General features: G+C 36.5%; 1 protein-coding gene across 4 annotated transcripts in view; it reads right to left on the reverse strand.

Annotated features, from left to right (window-relative positions):
- LOC105487992 (protocadherin 11 X-linked) overlaps positions 1 to 21,213 on the reverse strand; it is a 789,315-nt gene that overhangs the window by 320,177 nt on the left and 447,925 nt on the right. For 2 of the 4 annotated variants that reach the window (XM_011751643.2, XM_011751641.2), the window contains exon 5: positions 15,682 to 15,711. The exons of the other annotated variants lie outside the window; for them this stretch is intronic. In XM_011751643.2, the coding sequence (XP_011749945.2) occupies positions 15,682 to 15,711 (30 nt within the window). The remainder of the gene's footprint in view (positions 1 to 15,681; positions 15,712 to 21,213) is intronic. 4 annotated transcript variants of the gene reach the window in all.

Raw genomic sequence — 21,213 nt, forward strand, 5'->3', positions numbered from 1 at the left:
AAATCAGACATTAGAAACCTAAACATAGTTGTAAGTAGCAAAAATAAAATGAAATAAAGCCCTCACTAAATCACCGACTCACCAATATTAGGCATAAAATGAAAGCTGGATTAAAAGAAAACATTCCATTGTGATAGCGAAAAGGCATCCATAGAAGTTCAGTGCATTCTGCTTTAATCACATTGCAACACTGTACACTCAAATGGCTAGAGACTTAGGAGCAATATTAAAGGAAGATCACTTCTATAAAAACTCTAAGTAAATCCTTATTAACATAGCCTTTCTTACCAACAAGAAAGAAAAGGGCAAGCAAATTAATAATTTTTTCTGTACAACCCAATACAGCATAACTTGAGTAATCTATTCCTTTTAAAATATCTATTTTTATATGGTACTAAGTATTGTCATAGGTGTTGCTAAAATGATTAATCCTAATTGGAATGATCATGTAGTGATCTGGAAATGTTTGTTCCTTTATCTTGATTCTGTCAATTTAATTTTTTTTTTTTTTTTTTTTTGTTTAAGAGAGGTGGCTATAGAATTATATTGAGTCTTCAAATCCCAGCTTCACATACTTCTTCACACATGACATGAGCTCAATAAATTTGAGCAATAATAGATCCATAGATAGATAGGGATACAAATGTTTCCATGACTCTGATTTTTCTAATATCAAGAAGCTATGACTAATTTTGTGTGTCTTTTTAAATTTTGTGGAATAGAGTCACAACTTTAGCATGACAGAAAATAGCATTCAATGTCTCCCAATAATGAAAAATGATCGCAATCTACCCATACCTTCCCAGCAGAAATACTGGAACTAATATACTCTAGGGAAGATTTCAATTCTAGTTATTCACTGTGGTCAAAATATGTTTGTTGGTAGTGAAGTTGTGTTCAGATTTCATAACAAAACTGACCTGCTATCTACTAAACCATCTAGCTCATAAATATCCAGCATTGACCTAAAAAGCATAAATACTATTTTATTTTAGCATATTTCATTGCAAAGAACTTAACAGAGCATATCATTTTATTATAGTTGTGGCATACTGTTCTTAACTTTATCATACATACAATAGTCCACCCTCAATGTCAGATAGCTGAATGATATAGGCTTTGCAATGAACTGAATCATTTTATCTTTCAGTCTGTAAAATATATTAAATTCTATAATTTAAAATTCTACATCTTTTTCAAAGATTGAACTAGGGTATTATTTTTGGAAGACATTAACAATGTGAGGGTTAAAATCCTGTACGTTTTGTATTTTTTATCCATATTTAAGAAAAAATCTTTAAGATGAACACTATAAAATTTGAACTTCAAGGTAAAAAATAAATAGCTAACTTAGTAATTTATTAGCTATTTTTAGACAATTATTTTCTAGACAGCTCCTGTGGAATTACATAACTCCAAAACATTATTTTGGAACATCTTATTCCCCCACTCCCTTTTCTCTCCTTCTCCTTATTTTCACTCTTTTGCTTTTCCTCCTTCTCCTCCCTCCTCTGCTCCTCTTCTTGTTATTCTCATCTTTCTCATTCTTCTTTATCTTGTTCATTTTCCTCATAGTAATTCAGGTCTAAAAAGTTTAAGTGATTTGAATAATGTCTATATCTGAATGTATATGTCACAACTTATCTTAGAATAAGGTCCAAATCTGAACGTATATCTCAGTTGCTGAAACATAGTGGGCCTTCCATAAAAGTTTGTTGAATGAATGAATGAATGAATGAATGAATGAATGAAGTTTTGTCATATACCATAATGTGTTTTAGAGACAGCAGAGTAGTTCTTATTCTGCTACCAAATTAGTCTAAGAAGTGAATGAAGCCATTATACAGAATCCAGATGAGTTGAAAATATGAGACTATTAGTATGTCAACATCCACAATTCACTTGTCCTCAGTTTGGGCTCTAATTGAAAGAAGCCGTGTGACAAGGAAAGCATAAAACCAAATTTCTGGAGATTATAGCTCCATATCTCATAGTTTAGGACTCTTAAGTTTAATTGATCTTAATTCTTCCTATGCATTGTATATCACTAAACCACATTGCTATCTGTTCTTCTTTCATACTGACTAGTTCTATTAATCATATTTCCAGATCAAACTTAGTAATGATAATCCACATTACATACCCTAATCGTGTGCCAACTGCCTGGGAATGCTTTCAGTTTCCTTTTTAACTGGCAATTTTTCCCCAATGCATGTATATGAACACACATAAATTAAAGTCAGGTAGAAATAGAGATGCAGCTTCCTAAATGCTTGCCTTTATGAAAATAGTAGTTTTCTGCGTATGTTTCCCGGTGTACTTTTGTGTATGTATGCACGTGTATGTGTGTTTATAAGAAGGACAAATCTGAAATGTAGAATAAGAAAAATGATTCAATATGACCTTTGGTTCAGAAATGAAAAGGGGTTAAGTTGCTGTGGAGATAAGTAGCAGGATGATGATGCCCAGAAAAGTGCTGCGAGGATGGTTTAATGACTGCAGTTTACAAAGGGCCCTCATTCACTTATCACCACTCAAGTACCATCACAACCACTAAAAGACTTAAGATTCAGCTAGTTGGAACACAGATGCTTCTGCTTAGAATACTGTAGAGGGAACTCATTTTGAACTTTACCATATACTTTAGCAGTTCCTTGATTCATTTGCTGAAAACAATTTTTATTTTTCCTAGCTCATTGATTTATTTTGGCATTGATAGTAGACTAGCTTTCAAGTTTTCCCCACATTTTCTACTGTAAACGGTAACGTTTGCTCCCCAGTTTACTAATGTCAATATTTTTTTAAAAATTATATTAGATTAATTACATTATGTTTCAAAGGATTTGGTTGTTCAAAGTCACTCAATTGTTTCCTCGTTTTCTACCTAGTTTTTATTTAGTTCTACAGCATTGCATGTTCGTATCTCATTTAATTTGGGACATAATTCTCCAGTTTAACTGAATGTGAAAGATTCAGAACTGGACAATAAAGTATGCTCATGTGTCAGTTAACGATGGAGATATATTCTATTATTTATTTATTTGAGATGGAGTCTCACTCTATTGCCCAGGTTGGAGTGCAGCGGCACAATCTTGGCTCACTGAAACCTCCGCCACAGCCTCCTGAGTAGCTGGGATTACAGGTGCGCACTACCATGCTCGGTTAATTTTTGTATTTTAATAGAGACGGGTTTGCACCATGTTGGGCAGGCTGATCTCAAACTCCTGATCTCATGATTCACCCATCTCGGCTTCCCAAAGTGCAGGGATTACAAGCGTGAGTCACCACTCCTGGCCAACAACGGAGATACATTCTAAGCAATGCATCATTAGGCGATGTCTTCATTGTGCAAAAACCACAGAGTGTACTTACACAAACTGAAATGATGTAGCCTACTACACACCTAGACTGTGTATGTTTGCATGTGTGCTTTTGTCCATGTTTTCATGTGTACGTGTATATGGTGTAGCCTATTGCTTTTAGTCTACAAACCTATACAGCATGTTAGCATGTTTCTGTACTGAATACTGCACATAATTGTAACACAATGGTAACTATTTGTGGATCTAAACATATCTAAAAATTGAAAAGGTACAGTAAAAATACAATATTATAATCTTATGGGACAACCCATTGTATAAGTGGTCCATCATTGACCAAAACTCATTATGTGGCACATGATTGTATAGGAGAAATTCACCTAATGAAAAGTAACAATGGCTTTTTATTTATCCTAAATCTATAAGATCTGTAGTTAATTACGTTGAAATATCAATATTTTGGACCTTTAAAAACGTGAAAAATACGCTAGGCAAAAACCATTCATATATTGCCAAATACGTACCCACTAATACACAGGCCAAGTAATATATTCCCAAGTAAAAGTTAAATATATTGGCAAGTAAAAGTTAACAGGAGCTTTTGTTTAAAAAGTTTAACATTATGGTTTCTGCCATGAATTTTGAATTTTTTTTTCTATTGCAGGTAGCTTCTTTTCTCAGATTTCTAATAGGATTTCCTGTTTTGTAATACCTCCTACAATGTTATGGCTAACCTGAAGAATAATGTGTTAAATCAATGTAATGCCCAAACAACTTTACATAAGTATTACAAAGATAATAACTTATTGTTGACAATGATACAAAACTATTCTGAAGTTATGCAACAAACAATTCCCAGAAATCACCTTTATTACAAAATACGAAACAGATCTGAGACAGTTCCTTTAATGCTAGAGATTTACAAAATTGCATTCAGTGCTGACTATGGAAAATACTAAGGAAGTATTTGTGATTTACTCCACTACACATTTATTTTCAGGAAAATAAAGAGGGTAACCTGTCTTGTTAGTAAAGAGATGCATCGTTTGAAACATTATGCACTTCAAGAAGAAAACCCAACTCTTAAATCAATGTTTAAAGTATATTTGGATGACAATAGGTTTTATTCATGAATAGTAAAACGAACTGTTAAAGTGTGTCTGATAAATATACTAGGCTAAAAGGAATCAAATATAATGGGGAGGAGAATGCTATTTGAACAGAATAAAAATGCAATGGCTTATATGACTGAAAAAGCTAAAAAGAGGCCAGGCACAATGGCTCACGCCTGTAATCCCAGCACTTTGGGAGGTTAAGGCGGGCAGATCACCTGAGGTCAGGAGTTCGAGACCAGCCTGACCAACATGGAAAAACCCTGTCTCTACTAAAAACACAAAAATTAGCCAGAAGTGGTGGCACAAGCCTGTAATCCCAGCTACTCTGGAGGCTGAGGTAGGAGACTTGCTTGAAGCCAGGAGGCAGGGGTTGCAGCGACCTGAGATTGTACCATTGCACTCTAGCCTGAACAACAAGAGTGAAATTCCATCTCAAAAAAAAAAAAAAAAAACTATAGTGAGACCACCAGAACATAAATGCTCCAAAACACAAGCATAAACAAGACATTGATATATCTTAAACAGAGGTTAGTGAATTTATGGAAGCCCTTACCCCTAAATGAGTAAGCCAGATGGAGAATCTAAGTATATGTAAGTGGAATTTAGTTTTACTCAAGAAGGATATTATATAATAGGTTATTATAGGAAATTAAGCTAATTGTATCAAATGGAATTTTTAGTTAAACAACCTCTTTTTCTTTCTAGACAATGCGGTCCTTGATGTCAAAGTGCCACTTCAATTCCTATAGATATCTTCATCACCAAGCACTGGGTTTGACACATAGAAACCATTCCACATATGTTTGTTAAATAAATGACAACACATATTCATTAAATATTTACTAGGCTTCAAGTGGTTTGTTAGACAAAAGCTACAGGAACCTATAAGACTTGTTGAATTATTAATTCTCTATATCCCAACATTAGACTGCAGAATTTACCACTTTAATGTCTCTAATTTAAAGCATAAAAATTAATTCTGGAAATTTAAGCAATAAAAAAAATTTCAAATAAATGAGGAAGATTAGTTTGACAGTGATCCTCAAGGAATGAGCTAGGCAATTGACTAGTATATTTAAAATCCTTTGGTGAAATGCCACCTGATAATTAATTGCCAGAGACTTCCCTGTGAGATCCCTGTGAGTTAAGTAGGAGACTTGTCCAGCTTAAATATTAAATGTATAATGAGGAACAAATACATGAGAAGTAAATGAACACAAGAAAATATGCCAAAAATAATATATCTAACTTAGTGGTTACAAAATATGAGATTTATAAATCAGAGTTCTTTTTCATAAATGGCTCAATATCTGACACAGCAACCCCAGCTAACTTTATTGGAGAAACACATCTTCAGAAGAAAATTTCTTAACTTTCCAATATGAATGCCCTTGATAAAAAAGGCAGACATCTAAGTCACTACTACTGATGACTCCATTTATATTTTATGTCGAGATACTTTTCCATCCACTTTAACATCCAGATACTTTGTCATAAAACCAGAAAAGATATTTGAATCAATACCATCATGTATTGTCAAATTTCATCCACCTCCGTGAGTCTGATCTACTGATACCATTTCTTTTTTTCTTTTTTTTTTTTTTGAGACGGAGTCTCGCTCTGTCACCCAGGCTGGAGTGCAGTGGCCGGATCTCAGCTCACTGCAAGCTCCGCCTCCCGGGTTCACGCCATTCTCTGGCCTCAGCCTCCTGAGTAGCTGGGACTACAGGCGCCCACCACCTCGCCCGGCTAGTTTTTTTTTTTGTATTTCTTAATAGAGACGGGGTTTCACCGTGTTAGCCAGGATGGTCTCGATCTCCTGACCTCGTGATCCGCCCGTCTCGGCCTCCCAAAGTGCTGGGATTACAGGCTTGAGCCACCGCGCCCGGCCTATTTCTCTGGATATTAATAAATAGTTGTTCCAGTCTTTAAATCATAATGCTTAAGGGACATATATGAAATAAATTGTCTTTAGGATAATAAAGAGTTCTTCATGCTTGAAAGACTGAAACTAGGCCTCATAATTCCTAAGCCTCATAAAATTTAAAAAGCTTGGCCATCATGAAACTTAAACCCCAGATGGCCACGGATAGCCCCCCAATGTTCCCAGAACCCAAACAGAAAGACAATTCCGGGAAATAGCCTCATGGGGTCCCACCCTGATAACCTCATGGGGTCCCACCCTGACTCAATGTCCCCGATGTTCCCGGAATCAGCAATTCCAGGAAAGAACCTCCTAAGGTCCCGCCCCAACCAATCAGAACAAGATACCTTGCTCAGGCCATAGACAGACCCAATTACCATGCGCCTAAAGCTTTGTTTGAATTTCGCGCCCTAAGCTGTGTTTGAACTTGTGTTTGCCTATATAAACAACCTGTAACAAGCACTCGGGGTCCCAGGGCCAACGTAGAGCTTGGGACCCTAGCGCGCTAGTAATAAATAACTCTCTGCTGTGAATCTCGTGTCGGTGATCCTTCGTGGCGACCCCTGCCCAGGGGGGAATCGACAGTTCGGTTCCAACAAGACTCAATTAAAATTCTAGTATTTTAATTACAATAAAGCTTACACAATTATGGATATAAAAACATTATGGAAAGCCAGCATCTTTGCAAAAGAGCATGGTGATGAGGTTCAGGATATTCCACAACAAAATATGATTGTAAGAGACAAGAATATTGAAGAAGGAAAATAGGGTCTGGAATCAGGGAACATAAGGCTGATTCACACTTCATCTATGACAGGAAATATTCTCTCCATAGGGTGTAGGTCAAGTAAATGACTTAATAACTTACTTCATCCTCTCAATTTACATTAGGGCATGCCCCAAGGAACCAATGGAGTTATCCTGGAGGGTACTTAAACTCCCCCAAAATTCTGTAACAGGACGTTTGAGCCCCTATGCTCAGGCCCACTCCCACACTATGGAGTGTATTTTCATTTTCACTAAACCCCTTCGTCTCTTTCTTGCTTTGTTTGTGCTTTTTTTTCAATTCTTTGTTCAAGACGCCAAGAACTTGAACATCCTGCACTGTTAACAATACGTTACCTCAAAATATGGCTCATTGACACAAAGATTTCTTTAGAGCTGTCATTTTGAGAAACTGCAGACAGGAGAATTTCTAAGAAGTTACCCTTTTGTAAAAGACATTTACAGCTATAAAGGAAATCTCCATTTGTAAGGGTGTTCCCTCCCTGCACCAGGAAGAAAAAGATAACTGAATTCCTAGAGACTCTTAATCAATGAAGAAGGCATTGACTTAAATCTGCACAACAAACATTACCTTTGTTTCATGGTGTTTTTTCCGACTATCTCATCTTAACTGGACCTTTCCCCACACCCTTCTTTCTTTGCTTCAGAGAATCGTGGTAGTAAAGCCTGAAGTTTAAGACAACTCTTTGAGATCTGCTCTAGGGATTTACTCATGTCTCTGGATTATCTTCTGGGAATAGAAAATAAAAACATGTGACCCCAATTCACTATGCCAAAAGGAAAAAATTAAGCTCAAAGCTGAGTCATGCAAGAAACTGCCTTTCCTTTCGTTCCTCAGCAGATAGCTACAAATAAAAGGTTAAATAGCTCCACAGGTAGCTACTCTATGTTCACCTTATCTTAGGTAAAGTGCTAATTTACTGAGTTTGAGAATAATATATAATTGACTTTTCCCCTACTTGTTCCTTTTGCTTACAACATGTGGATTCCATAATGTGACCGTAACCTCCCTCTTTCCCCTCCAGCCAGTTCTTCGCCTTTAAATATCAAATCCTTCAGAATCATCTTTGGAGAAAAGCACAGACCTCCCTCCTAGGCATGTCCTTCACATTGGCAAAATAAACTTCTAAATTGATTGAGACGTGTTTCAGATACTTTCTGGTTTACAAATTGGTGACCAATGAAGGGAACTCTGAGTGGAGGGCTGATATGTTAAGAAAGTCCTGTGGCTTGGTCGGGCGCGGTGGCTCACGCCTGTAATCCCAGCGCTTTGGGAGGCTGAGGAGGGCGGATCACTTGAGGTCAGGGGTTCGAGGCCAGCCTGGCCAACAGGGTAAAATCCCGTCTCTACTAAAAATACAAAAAATTATCCGGGCTTGGTGGTGGGCACCTGTAATCCCAGCTACTCGGAACAGGAGGCTGAGGCAAGAAAATCACTCAAATCTGGGAGGCAGAGGTTGCAGTGAGCCAAGATGGCACCATTGAACTCCAGCCAGGGAACAGAGCAAATGCCAAAAAAAAAAAAAAAAAAAAAAAGTTAGGAATTGAAAGATACAGAGGAAATATGTACTTAATGAACATGAAGTTATAATCTAGATGTGAATATTATATTTACATATACAAATGAGTAAAAGAGATCACAGAAGGTTTTATGGAAGAAAAATTTCCAGAAAAATCGAGAGAAAAGCAGTGGTTAAAATATCAAATGTAACAGAAAGTTTGGGATGTAGGAAGCAGAAAATCTTGCCCAAATTATAAAAGGATTCCACTTTAATCAGGAGGGGAATATAATTAATTATAGCAAGGAATATGTGGTGAGAAAATGTAGTTAGTAGGGGGGAGATGAGCCCCTCAATTTAGTAGTGAATTACATCAATATCTAGCAAGGGTAGCTGACTTAAGAGGAAGTCTTTTTATTTTATATATTTTTTTATTAACAAATGACTTTTACATATTTTTAAATATAAAAGGGCAGTGGCATTTAGGAAGAGACTAAAGAGCTAGATATTTCAAGATTTCAGAGGGAATAAATGAGAGGCTAGAAAGGAACTCAGAAATATATTGAGGTTACAAAAATTGTTTCTATCTTAGGATAGTAGGATTTAAAGTAATCTGCTGGTAATTCAGCCTTGGAAATTGTGAAAGAAATTTGAAAATAGTTGAAAAGGTTGGGAAAGTCATTCAAAGCATGGGATAGAAAGGTAATGAGAGGAAAATAAAAATATTTCAGAACAATAGCTAGATCCCAACTGAAACTTAGTGCTATTAACGTGTAGTAAGCTAAACCTTCAGTATAATTTTTTTTGTTTTTTTTATTTTTTTACCTAAATGCGCTCAGTGGCTATGGATAATACATTCTGCAAGGGTAATCTACAGTTGGAAACTGGAACTCCAAACAGAGAAACCAAGGATAACAATGATGAGATGGAGAGATAAATATAACCAGGAAGAAATTTTATCAAGTGGGTAAAATGGAGAGGGACTGAGTAATTGGAGAACCTACTGAATGGAAAGCTCTAGCTAACCAGACAGGATGATATAAAGCAGTTAATAAACTTGTGATCTTAAAAAGGGAGGACTATGTTCAAAATTATGGAGACCTTGAAATCACATGAATATAAGATCCAGGGAATGCACATATGTACATGTAAGAATCACAGAATTGAGAAATGTAATATACAAAGATGTAAAACAAACCTGATATTCACCTGTGGTGATGGCTACATTAACAGTTGTAACACTGAATGCCAGGTTGTATTTTTAGTAGAGACGAGGTTGGCCAGACTGGTCTTATCGGCCTCTGCGCCTGGCCAGTAAGTATAAGTCTTGAACAAGCATGAAACTAGCATAGATGGGGAATCCCAAAAGATCAAAGTGTCCTTTACATTATCTGACATTTTTTGCCACTGACCAAATTTTCAGTCATTACCATTGAGTTAAATAAATAATCTATTCCAAAGCAAGAAGCTGTTAAGACCCTACAAAAGGCCTCACAGTGTACCTGAAGTATAATGTCCCTAGAAGCGCATAGCCATGGAACATATGTAGGATAAAGGGAAATTAATTTCCTTAGGTGATAATGCTAAATTAGAGCTCTTAGTGTGATTTATTTTTTCATAATACTAATGAAACCCAGGCTGGTCAACATGGTAAAACCCCATTTATACTAAAAAATACAAAAAATAGTTGGGCATGATGGCACATATCTGTAATCCCAGCTACTCGGGAGGCTGAGACAGGAGAATTGCTTGAACCAGGGAGGCAGAGGCTGCAGTGAGCTGAAATCACACCACTCTACTCCAGCTTGGTGACAGAGTGAGACTCTGTCTTAAAAAAAAAAAAAAAAAAAAAAAAAAAAAAAAACTAATAACACTAAACTGAATGTTTAGTATGGAAAACTGGCAAAAGAAACAAAAGAAATAGTATTTATAATCGTGCAGATTTAGCCTCATGCATTTGCTAGATCATAATACTCCAAATAGTAAAGTGGGAAAATAATCCTTCTCTAAAATAAGATATGAGAATGTATCTCTTCAGAAACATGCCATTAGAATTTGTTTTATTTAGATAACTGAAAAAATCTCAATGTTACTGCTATGGTTTGTATATGTCCCCCAAATTTTATGTGTTAGAAATGTAATCTCCAAATTCACACATGATGGAAGGTGGGGCCTTTGTGGGGGCATTAGAATTAGATAAAGTCATTAGGGTAGGGCCCCCATGCTGGGATTAGTAGTTTTATAAGTACCAGAGACACCTAAACTGATACACACGCTTGCCTTCACACCATGTGATGCCTTCCACCATGTTATGATGCAACAAGAAGGTCCTCAGCAGATGCTGGTACCTAGATATTGGACTTCCCAGCCTCCAGAACTGTAAGAAATACATTTCTTGTTTTATAAATTACACAGTCTGTAGTATTCTGTGATAGCAACAGAAAATGAGCTAAGATAGTGCCATTCTGCATTCAAAATTCTAAATTATGCTTTTAGGAGAATTTCGGAAGCAGGAACCTCCAAACATGTCTGTACTATTGCACAAAACAGCAGATGAAGAAATACCTTGGAGACACCAGCAAAATGGGTATTTTAATATATGTTGGATCAAACATTTTCATTGGCCCCCTCATCTTTATGTAGCCTTGGAGCAAATAACTACACAAATGCCAGTGATCTGTCCAATGACAGAGAATGGACAGATTTGCTTTTACTTGCTTTGTTACTATAGCTACTCTTTCTGTTATCCGTTATGTGAGCCTAAAAGAATCCGCTTTTTAATTTACCTCAGGCGGATATAAAGAAATCAGAAATATACTCCTCGGAGAATCTCAGTCAGTTCTGTTTCTGCCATATTCAGTTTAGCACTTTGGTGAACATTCTCTTTAACAAGACTGGCCATTTGTGAAAACCCTAAGGGCAATTTAGTCTCAGGCTAAGCCAAACTGGGAAGGGATCTTGAAAAAAATGTCTACATGAATGTTCAGGTTAATGTTAAATAAGGGAAAGCTGGTAGGTTGAATAAAAAGACCAGTTTGTATTCATGCAAGGAAATTTTTAAAACTATTAACAAGGTTCAAAAAATTATAATTCTTTTTTTACTTGAAAATAAGTAGGCCAGGCTCGGTGCCTCATGCCTGTAATCGCAGCACTTTGGGAGGCTGAGGTGGGCAGATCACTTGAGGTCAGGAGTTCGAGACCAGCTTGGCCAACATGGTGAAACCTCGTCCCTATTAAAAATACAAAAACTAGCCAGGCCTGGTGGCAGGCGCCTGTAATCCCAGTTACTCGGGAGGCTGAGACAGGAGAATTGCTTGAACCTGGGAGGTAGAGGTTGCAGTGAGCCGAGATCGTGCCATTGCACTCCAGCCTGGGGTCAAGAGCAAGACTTCGTCTCAAAAAAAAAAAAGAAAAGAAAAGAAGTACTGCTTACACTATTCAATCACAGGTGGCCATGTGTTGAAATCTGTTCTTCCTCCTAATTAGTAATTAGCCACATGGATACCAACTGGTTAAAGAATGAATGAACTATGACATGTGGCATTTGCTTTTTTTCTGCTGTGATTACCACTAGCTTATCTACGAAATATAACATAATCTTTTAAGAGGGGGTAGAAAAAGTGTCTATCTTTGTAACTTAAACCTCTGATTTCAAATCCAAATATAGGTCCTATTTGGTGAGTACTTTGAAGTCATTTACACTTAAATCTAGAGAAATCATTGAGAAATTATCTTCTTCTTTGATGTTTTAGACACTAAAAGATAAAGAATTCATCTAGATACTTCATTCTTAGCTAAGATAATGTGTTGCCTTAGTTTTTTTACAAATGCAAGAACCTTATACTTTCCCATACTCTGAATTAAACTGAACATAAAAGCCATATTTTATAATTCATAAAAAGACTAAAAAGGTGAAGTTCAGGAGTTCAAGAAATTAATTTAACTTTTTATAGAAACATTTGCAATAAATCCCAAGTTAATGAATATTCTGACACTTAATATATTTAAAGTTTATAGCTTCGTGAATTTAATATCCAAAATACCCTTCAAAAGGTATACATAAATGCAATGAACCAAAAATAAAGGACACCAGAGTACAGACCTAATCTCCATAGTATACGTTAACCGTATTATATTAGGCAATGTATGGGATGTATATAGACTAGTAAAAATGAGTTAATGATGGGTCTGTAGCATTATTGTAGTTGACGGAAATAACTTTTTAAAAATTACTATTCCAGAAACATCTTTAGCGTCTTTATAATGTTAAATATATTAAATGTTACTACTAAAACACAATAAAAACACTATTTTAAAATAAAGGGATTATTTATTTTACGATTCCAAGTTGTTATCTTTTTAAAGAGAGAATTTCTGGAGACAGATTGCCTGAATTCAAACCCTGGTTTTTCTACTTGTGAGCTCTGTAACCTTAGGCAAGCCACTTAAGCTCAATGTATCACCATTCCTCATTTGTAAAATAGCCTAAAGGATTATTGTGAAGATTAACTGTATATATATATATATGTGTGTGTGTATACACATTCCTATATATATGTATGCATACCTACATACATACACACACATATGTATATGTATACACACATGCACAAACATAGAGTCCTTGGAACAGAGTAAGCAGATTCGTATGTTTTTTTTTTTTTATTATGCTTACTTTATTATTAAAAAGCTACTGAAAAAAATAATAAACTTTCACAGTTGCCCATTTTTAACCCTCTGCTTTGTTTTTACCCAAATTTTGTCAGGTTTTTCGCTTTCCCACAGGCCCCTGAGCTTGGCTTGACACCAAACCTGAGCAACCACTAAAAAAAGTGGAATATGTCCCAACCATTAGCTTCTCAGGAAATCAGATAACAACAGACACTTTTGAGCCCACTCTCTTGTTGGTCCAGCTTCCTCTTTAAAGATTCTGCTTATTGGCCGGGTGCGGTGGTTCGCACACGTAATCCCAGCACTTTGGGAGGTGGGGTGGGAGGAATAGTTGAGCCCGGGAGTTCAAAGCTGCAGTGAGCTGTGATCCATCGTGCCATTGCACTCCAGCCTGAGCAACAGAGCGATATCCCATGCTCTACCTCCAAAAAAGATTCTGCTTATCTCTGCTTGCTTGCCCTTCTTGACCTTATAAAGAAAAGCCTTTTCTGTTGAATTTTGAGATCCTTGCAGATTTTTAAAGTCATAACCTTCTCCCTATTGCAGTATTCTTTCTTCTGAACAAAGTCTCTCTCTATGTCTGTCTAGATTTGTTTTATTTGACCAAAAAAAAAAAAAAAAAAAAATTGTCTTCACTAAGAACCTCTTTTTCCATTGGTCCTTCTATTGATTATTTACATATTGAAGTGTTTTATGTTGAAATGTCATGACTTAGGAGTTTCCTGACCTGGAACATGGGTTCATCCCAGACTTCCATATGCAGGATCCTAACTTTTAAAACAAAGACATGTCCTTATTTACATTCACTGAGCTAGAAAAATATTTCCAATATGAATCTTCTTCAAAATTTCAATGTTGAACTAACTGAGCCACAAGTTCATTTCCCAATTCACCAGAATGGTTAAGAATGTTAGAACACAAAATCCCAAAATCTGTAGACCTCCTCTCTCTTTCATTCTTTCTCGCTTTCTCTAAATATACACATAATATAATATATATACACATATTTTACACACACACACACACACATACACATATAATCACACCGTACATAGTAGCAGCCAGTGACATTTTACTACCCTTGCTTCCCTCCTTTTAATTGGAGATCTTGTCTATGAACTTTTGTCTTCTGGGAGGAGCTGACTTTCAAAAATTCATCACTCCAAGGCCACACTGATACTCAGTGTGATTCAGATAGGCATTTGAAAGCACTTCGAAAGATATATTGATTTAAAACTCTCTGATGCTGTTAGTTTAGTTTATCTCTCAAACATTAATGAAAATCCCTTTTGGCATTGTATTCAAACTCCATTTTCCATTAATTCTCACACTTGATAAAGACATCTAAGGTGAACAGATTACTTTCCGGCATAGCTTAGACCATTCTCTGGCAAGTGCTTTTTCAAACATAAAGTTTAGTCTCTTAAGCTAGAATAAGATAATTTATCTTTAAAATTATATATATTTAACCTAGCAACAGCAAAGGTAAGATTCTGGTGCCTAATATGGATAGCATTTAAGGCTTACTGAATTTAACATCCAAAATGTCTTTCATCAGAAATTAAGATAAATTCATTTATTTAAACCTCAAAACATAGTAAGAAACTAAGGCATAAATGCTAGGAAAGAAATGTTAATAAACAACTGGAAAACTTTATTTTTAGTGGTAGTGCAGTTTAACTAGTGAAGTTATTTAACAACATATATGAGATAGTTTATTTGTTTAACAATAGAAACATAAATTTTTCTAGAAGACTGAACTGTTCATATACATTAGGTTGGTGTAAATGGAACTGTGGTTTTTACGGTAACTTTTAATGGCAAAAACCACAATTACTTTTGCACCAGCCTATACTTGAGCAGAACTTAAAATTTTCACATTAAAGGATGACATTCCAAAGTCCAGTTTCTCTGAGATCATCATTTTGCTGATTAACCATGTTTAGTTATATAATTCTTCACTGTGACCCTATCAAATATCATGATTTGTATTCACTAACTTTCTGCTGTCACTGCTAAAATGTGAATTAACACTAAAATGGTTCCTTTTTTATTGCTAGCATTTATCACAAAATAACTGTATTATCAGAACATTCACAAAGTGATGCTGTCAACAGTATGTTGTTTTGGCATCGTGGGAAAAGAAAGTATTGGGGGAAAATAAAATAAAATGAGACTCAAAATTGTTTCCAGAACTGTGTGATATAAAATGTGAAAACAGCTCAGCTTGACTCTTTTAAAGTAGAACCATGACATATGTTATCCTAAGTACTTACAGTTTTAACTCCATGGACTAACTACTGTAGCTTCACACAGTATAAACACAACATTTCAAAATCAATTTTCTTTGAAATTTGCAGTCTTACCTTTCCTGCCCCTTTCCCTTCGGATTTCCGCTGATTTAGGATAAAATGGAGGCAAGGGAAGCAAAGGAAAATAAAACAAAACAAAAACAAAAATTAGCTCAAATTTGGTTACTGCAAATACATTTTTTTTTTTTTTTTAAAAAGCATGTCAACATTCCCAGTGCAATAGTACACAGTTTTGTTTTTCTGCTGAAACTACTTTCGTCTCCTACATTCTTCAGTGGTTTGAGTAAAGGGATGTAACAGCATTGTAAATTTTGTGCAAAAACATGAAGAGCCACATACAAATTTCAATTGGCATAAAAAATATAAGCTTAGCTGACTTATGCATTAACCAAGAAAAGGCACCCTTCCAATTAGATATTCTGTTATGATGTCACTTACTTTCTATCCATTTTTAATGAATGTGTCTTTATTTCAAACATAAACACATTTTTAAATTGAAACAAGAAAAGCTAGGCTCATTGAAAATTCATGATTTGGGGGTAAACATAAGAAATGTTTATACAACATTGGGATACTATTGCTGAATTTTAAATCAATAGTTTCTGTTGTTCATAGGGGCATTTTAAATCAACTCTGTTCAACTAAATCTTTTTTAATACCATCATGGAAGTCATTCTTTTCATTTTATTTAAGACTTTTTTTCTCCCTCAACCACTTTCAGGAGACAGGTTAAGTTACTTTTTAAGATACCAGAAACATATAGAACATTTGTCCTTTTGGATTCGTTCTCCTTTGTAGAGAATTAAATTACTGAATTAAAAGTGAATCAAATGTCAACATGTCTAGCTAATGATACTCCCAAAAGTCTGTTCTCCGCAATCTTTATCTTAATTCCCCGTTCTTTTTACAGTTATGCAAAAGTTCCTTATAGAGTCTTCTTGAATACAAAGAATCACAGAAAATTGTCAAGAGGGTAGGCTTGAATCTGAAATAAGGGTAAATACTAAGAGAAATGGAGTCAACATAGTAAGAGGATGCATGCTTTCTCTCTATATTTATTTTTTCTTAATCCAGCAGCTTATTCCCAGACCAAGAAAGTATATTTTTTTCTGTCATTTTAATGTAACTTGAGTTTACAAAATTGAAATTGAGGTAAGCATTCAGATATAGGCACAAATCTATTATTCAAGAAAATAAAGTATGCTTCTTGTCCTTCCACTTCGAGTGTTTATTTTTAGCCCAAGATATTCTTATTATCTCTCTGCATCGATTAAATTCAACCATCAATGGCTGAATGATAGAATTTAATTTTCTGTGAAGTCATAGCCTGAGGATAATGCCTTGAGTAATCTCTTCCAAGAAAGTGTCCTTGGATTTTTCTGTCTTTAAACAATCACTACTTATATCTCTCTTTATTATGAATGATATACTTAAACAATAGATCAAAGTATTTAACTTTTCAAAAGAAATAATCTCAAGGACTATAACATCACCAAAACTTTAACCATATCTAAGAATATAACATTAAAAAAAAAATCTTCTGTTTTATAGAAACACAAAGGATCTTTTTGTTAGTTTCATTATAAATTACTTTCACAATCACAATAGATTAATGTTCAATGTTTCACCATTTATCACAAAGCAATCCAAAAGCATTAAAATTTTTAGTGAGCAAAGTGAAAATCTAAAAATGTGAAACACATCTATCTTGGTAAAGTATTTCATGAATTATTAAGAAGTTAATGACTTAACCAACATTTAAGCTAATGAAGAAGTTGGGGTGAGCATTTCCTTTCCTTCTCATTTTACTGAAAAAGAACAACTCCAGAATGTGTTTATTTCCCTAAATTGTATATTTTCATTAAGAGAATTGCTTATGCTGTGCTACTTTTGCCCTTGTTTGAGAATTTCTATTGAGAAAAGCCTAAAATAGATAATGTGGGAAATATTAACACAATAGTCTTTGCATTTATCCACACCACATAGACACAACAAAATCTGTCAAATGAGTAGCTTCTAGTGCATGTCTACTAAACAAGCATTAGAATGAAAAGAAAGTACAGAAATATATTGGCAAGCAGGCAAGTAGCTTGGTAAATTGATACCCAATTTGATTATAGAAACACTAAAAAAAAAAAAAAAAAAAAAAAAAAAATCAATGCTGCAAGGAGAAAAAAACATGATGAAAAGCAACTGCTGTTTTCATAGAGATATGGATTTTTATACTCTTATTTATAAACTGGCCCTGAACAGGCAACATTAAATTAACAAAATAATTGTCCAAATTAAATTATATATAGTGAGGAGTGGCATAAAAGTTAATGCATCTGAATGTCTACTGGCTCAGTTTTTGCACAATATACATTAGTCATGGAGTGTCATATGTTCTTATTAACCTCCTGGTGTGAATAAATTCTAACACTTACTACCAATAGGTGAATATTTCCCTTACTGCATCTAAATTTCTAGATTGACAGAGCTATTGCATGCAACTAATGTAAAAGAGGGACAGAATGTAGTGTCCAAAATAAGTTATGAGAGAGTGGAGGCAGAGCAAGATGGTAAAATAGAAAATTTCACTGATAGTTGCCCCAACAAGGAAAACAATTTAACAACTGTCTACTCAGAAAAAACACCTTCATGAGAACCAAAAATCAGGTGAGCCCTCATAATACCTAATTTTAACTATGTATCCCTGAAAGAGGCATTGGAGCAATAGAAAAAAAAAAAAAAAAAAAAAAAAAACAACAACAACAAAAAAAAAACAGTCCTGAATCGCTGACTCCACCATTCCCCAACCCCAGGCAGAGGAGGCATGATGCAGAGAGCATCTCTGGGTGCTGGAGGAGGGAGAACACGGCAATTGTGAGGCACCAAACTCAGTGCTGTTTTGTTTAAACAGAAAGGAAAACCAGAAAAAACTCAGCTGACACCCTCCCACGGAGGGAGCATTTAAATCAGCCCTAGCCAGAGAGGAATCACCAATCCTAGTGGTACAAACTTGAGTTCCTGCAATCATCGCCACCTATAGCTACAGCACTCTGTGTCTTCAAGTAAACTTGAAAGGCAGTCTAAGCCATAAGGACTGCAACTCTTTGGTGAGTCCTAATGCTGAATTAGGCCCAGAGACAGTGGGTTGAGGGGCACACAACCTACTGAGACACAAGCTGGGGAGGATAAAGGAGAGCTGGCATCACTGATCCCCTAACCCCAGGCCACACAGCCCATGTCTCCACAAGAGACCACTTCCACTTGAGGAGAGGAAATGGAAGAATGGGGAGGACTTTGTCTTGCATCTTGGAAACTAGTTCAGACAGAGGAAGACAAGCAACTGTCACAGCTGTGGGGCACCCATTCCAGGGCCTAACTCCTCAGCAATATTTCTAGACACACCTTGGGAAATAAGAGTATCTGCTGCCTTGAAGGAGAGGACCCAATCCAGGCAGCATTTATCACCTGCTAACTGAAGAGCCCTTGGGCCCTGAATAACCAGCAGTGATACCCAAGTACTATATCAAGGGCCTTGGGTGAGATACTGACACTTGCTGGCTTCTAGTGAGACTCAGAGCATTACCAGCTGTGACAGATAAAGGGTGATACGGTTTGGATCTGTGTCCTCACCAAAATCTCATGATGAATTGTAATCCCCATTGTTAGAGGTGGGCCCTGATGGGAAGTAATTGGATCATGGAAATGGTGTTCCTGCAAATGGTTTAGCACCATCCCCTCACTGCAGTTCTCATGATAGTGAGTGAGATATCATGAGATCTGGTTGTTTTAAAAGTGTGTAGCAACTTCTTCTCTCTCTCGGTTCTTCTCCAAACATGTGAAGTGCTGCTACACCTTTGCCTTCCACCATGATTATAAGTTTCCTGAGGCTTCCTGAGAAGCAGTAGCCACTAAGCTTTCTATACGTCCTTCATAACTGTGAGTCAATTAAGACTTTTTTCTTTATAAATTATCCAGTCTCCAATATTTATTTATAGCAATGCAAGAATGGACTCATGCAAAAAATTGGTACTAGGAGTGGGGCATTTTTACAAAGATATCTGAAAATGTTGAAGCAGCTTTGGAATTCGGTAACAGGCAGAGGTTGGAAGAGTGTGGAGGGCTCAGAAAAAGAAAGGAAGATGAGGGAAAATTTGGAAATTCCTAGAGACTTGTAAAATTGTTGTGACCAAATTACTGATGGTGATATGGACACAGATAGCCAAACTGATGAGGTCTCAGAGATGAGGAGCTTATTGGGATCTGGAGCAAAGGTTACCTTTATTATGCACTAGCAAAGAACCTGGCAGCATTGTGACTGTGCCCTAACGATCTGAGGAACTTTGAATTTGAGAGTGATGATTTGGGGTATTTGGGGGAAGAGATTTCTAAGCAGCAAAGCATTCAAGATGTTGCCTTGCTGCTTCTAATAGCCTATGCTCTTACATGTGAGCAAAGAAATGACATAAAACTGAAACATATTTTAAAAGGAAGCAGAGCATAACATTTTGAAAAATGTGCAGCCTGACCATGTGGGGGGGGAAAAAAAAAAAAAGCTCAATTTTCAGGGGAGGAATTTAAGCTGATGGTAGAAATTTGCATAACTGAAAGGAAGCCAAGTGTTGATAGCCAAGACAATGAGGAAATCATCTCAAAGGCATTTCAGACACCTTCATGGTAGTTCCTCCCATTACAGGCCCAGAGACCTAGGAGAACAGAATGGTTTGTGATGAGGGCTGTGATGAGGACCCTGCTGCACTGCACAGCCTCAGGAGACTGCTCCCTGAATCCCAGTGTCTCCTGTTCCAGACATAGCTAAATTGGGCTCAGGATGCTGCTTCAGAGTCCAAGACATAAGCCTTCATGGTTTCCACATGGAGGTAAGCCTGCAGGTACACTGAGTGCAGAAGTTAAGACTTGAGAGCCTCTGCCTAGATTTTTAGAGGGCGTATGGAAAAGCCTGGATTTCCAGGCAGAAGCCTACTCCAGGGGTGGGGCCCTCATGGAGAGCCTCTACCAGGGCAGTACAAAGGGGAAATGTGGGGTTGGAGCCACAATACACAGTCCCATCTGGGTCACTGCTTAGTGGAACTGTAAGAAGAAAGCCATGATCCTCTGCACTCCACAATGGTAGATCCACCAACAGCTTGCACCCTGTGCCTGGAAAAGCCACAAACACTCAACACCAGTCCATGAGAGCAGCCTCAGGGGCTGAACCTTGCAAAGCCACAGGGGCAGATCTGCCCAAGGCTTTGGGAGCCCACCCTTTGCACCAGTATTTCCTGGATGTGAGACATGGAGCCAAAGGAGATTATTTTGGAGCTTTAAAATTTAATAACTGTTCTGCTGTATTTTGGACTTGCATGGGGTCTGTAGCCCCTTTCTTTTGGCCAATTTCTCCATTTTTGAAAGAGAGTATTTACCCAGTGTCTGTAAGACCATTGGATCTTGGAAGTAACTAACTTGTCTTTTATTTTACAGGGTCATAGACAGAAGGGACTAGCCTAGTCTCAGATGAGACTTTGGACTTCGGATTTTTGAGTTAATGCTGGAATGAATTAAGACATGGAGGCCGGGCATGGTGGCTCAAGCCTGTAA

This window comes from Macaca nemestrina, chromosome X, assembly GCF_043159975.1.
Source record: "Macaca nemestrina isolate mMacNem1 chromosome X, mMacNem.hap1, whole genome shotgun sequence".
In the NCBI taxonomy this organism is placed as follows: domain Eukaryota; kingdom Metazoa; phylum Chordata; class Mammalia; order Primates; family Cercopithecidae; genus Macaca; species Macaca nemestrina.